The 1,606-nt window shown below is 60.4% G+C and overlaps 1 protein-coding gene across 1 annotated transcript in view; it reads left to right on the forward strand.

Annotated features, from left to right (window-relative positions):
- Positions 1-1,606, forward strand: part of WDR90 (WD repeat domain 90) — a 17,830-nt gene that overhangs the window by 13,095 nt on the left and 3,129 nt on the right. The window contains 1 exon segment of the mRNA XM_006766203.1: positions 1-366. This exon segment is cut by the window's left edge and continues 22 nt beyond it. Within this exon segment, the coding sequence (XP_006766266.1) occupies positions 1-366 (366 nt within the window).

The raw sequence follows: 1,606 nt of genomic DNA on the forward strand, positions 1-1,606 counted from the left end.
CGGGGCCAGGTGAGCCTCCGCGTGAGCCGGCGTTTGACCAGGCCTGTGAGTCAGCACTCTTGCCAGCTGGGCCTGCCCTCTGTGGGGACCTGCTTGGGGGGGGGCCAGAGCTCACGAACGTGGGCGCACCCTAGAAGCACCAGGCTCCCTGGGCCCCCCTGGCCACCACTCAGGACCCTCTGCTTGCCCCCCAGGTCCAGCTCTGTGTTCATGGAGCGCGAGCTGACCCTGGACGGGGCCGTCGTGAGCGCTGTCTTCCACGACAGCATGGATATGGGTGTGGTTGGCACCACAGCGGGCACGCTCTGGTATGTCAGCTGGGCCGAGGGCACCAGTACCCGCCTCATCAGTGGCCACAGGAGCAAGGTGAGGCTGCCGGGCCCCCGGCTGTCCGTCAGATGTCTGAGGTGGTTTCCCCCCTGGACACAGGCTGTGAGCCCCACAGTCACTCCCCGGTCTGTGTTGTGACCCCCGACCCCCAGTTGTCGTTCTGAGTCAAGCGCAGCTGCGGGATTAGTTCACGCGTCCATAGTTCAGGTTTTCGGGATAAGGATGCCCCACAGTTAGAACTGCACATCGTCTTGTGTTGACGCAGTCCACGCCGTGTCCACTCGCGCCAGCACACAGGCCCGGCCTCTTCTCCTTCCTCTTCCCTCTGTTGCCTTTTCCCTTGTAATTTACTTGGCAAAGAAACCAGGTCGTTCATCCCTGGGCGTCCACAGACCAGGGTTCGACCTGCCGTTCTGCTCCCACGTCCCCTGGGGTCCGGGAACCTGGAGGCTGCCAGAACCTGGTCAGCCGGGCAGGCCCACAGCTCCTCCTGGGTGAGCTGTGTCCCACCAGGGAGCACGGGGGCTGCTTGCCCTTCAGTGCTGCCCTTGTTCAGAGTGCCCGTCACCTTGGTGGAGCTGGGTTTGCTGAGGCAGCTGGGACAGGAGCTGCGGGATCGCTGGTTCTCTCCCTTACGGACCAAGTTTCCAGGCGCGGAGTTGGTTCTGCCAACAACAGCCAATGTGTTTCCTTCCCGAGTCTGTAAGAGCTGGTGGGTGTGCGTGGCGGCCGGCCTCCCCGGGGTCACGCTCACGGAGCCCTGGCTTCGGCCAGTGACGGGTTCTTTGAGTTGGCGACCGACTTCTTTTTTAAATCTGTATGTATTTGTTGGGAAGTGATGACATCCATCGAAGAAGTTAAGTTTGAGAGGAGTAAGGGTGATAGGCTTTTTCTATTTTTTGGTAACAGTTCTATACTGAGGTATAATTTACACGCCATACGCTTCAGCCATTCACACCCCGTGGTTTTCAGTCTGTTCACAGACTTGTACAACTATCACGACAGCCCATTTCCGAGCACCTGCATCACCCCAACAGGAAACCCATGCCATCAAGCACTCGCCCCCCATCCCCTGACAGCCACTAGCCGTGGGTTTACCTGTCAGCTTTCCACACAAATGGGTCCACGCTGCGTGGCCCTCTCCGGCCGTCTTCTCTCGCTGAGCAGCACGGCCTCCCGGTTCATCTGCACAAGCGTGTGTCAGGGCTTCTCCCCTTATTGCCACATACGGTCCCGTGGTGCGGGCAGGGCACACTGTGTGTGTCCCCCATCGGGG

The sequence above is a fragment of the Myotis davidii genome, unplaced genomic scaffold (genome assembly GCF_000327345.1).
Source record: "Myotis davidii unplaced genomic scaffold, ASM32734v1 scaffold100, whole genome shotgun sequence".
In the NCBI taxonomy this organism is placed as follows: domain Eukaryota; kingdom Metazoa; phylum Chordata; class Mammalia; order Chiroptera; family Vespertilionidae; genus Myotis; species Myotis davidii.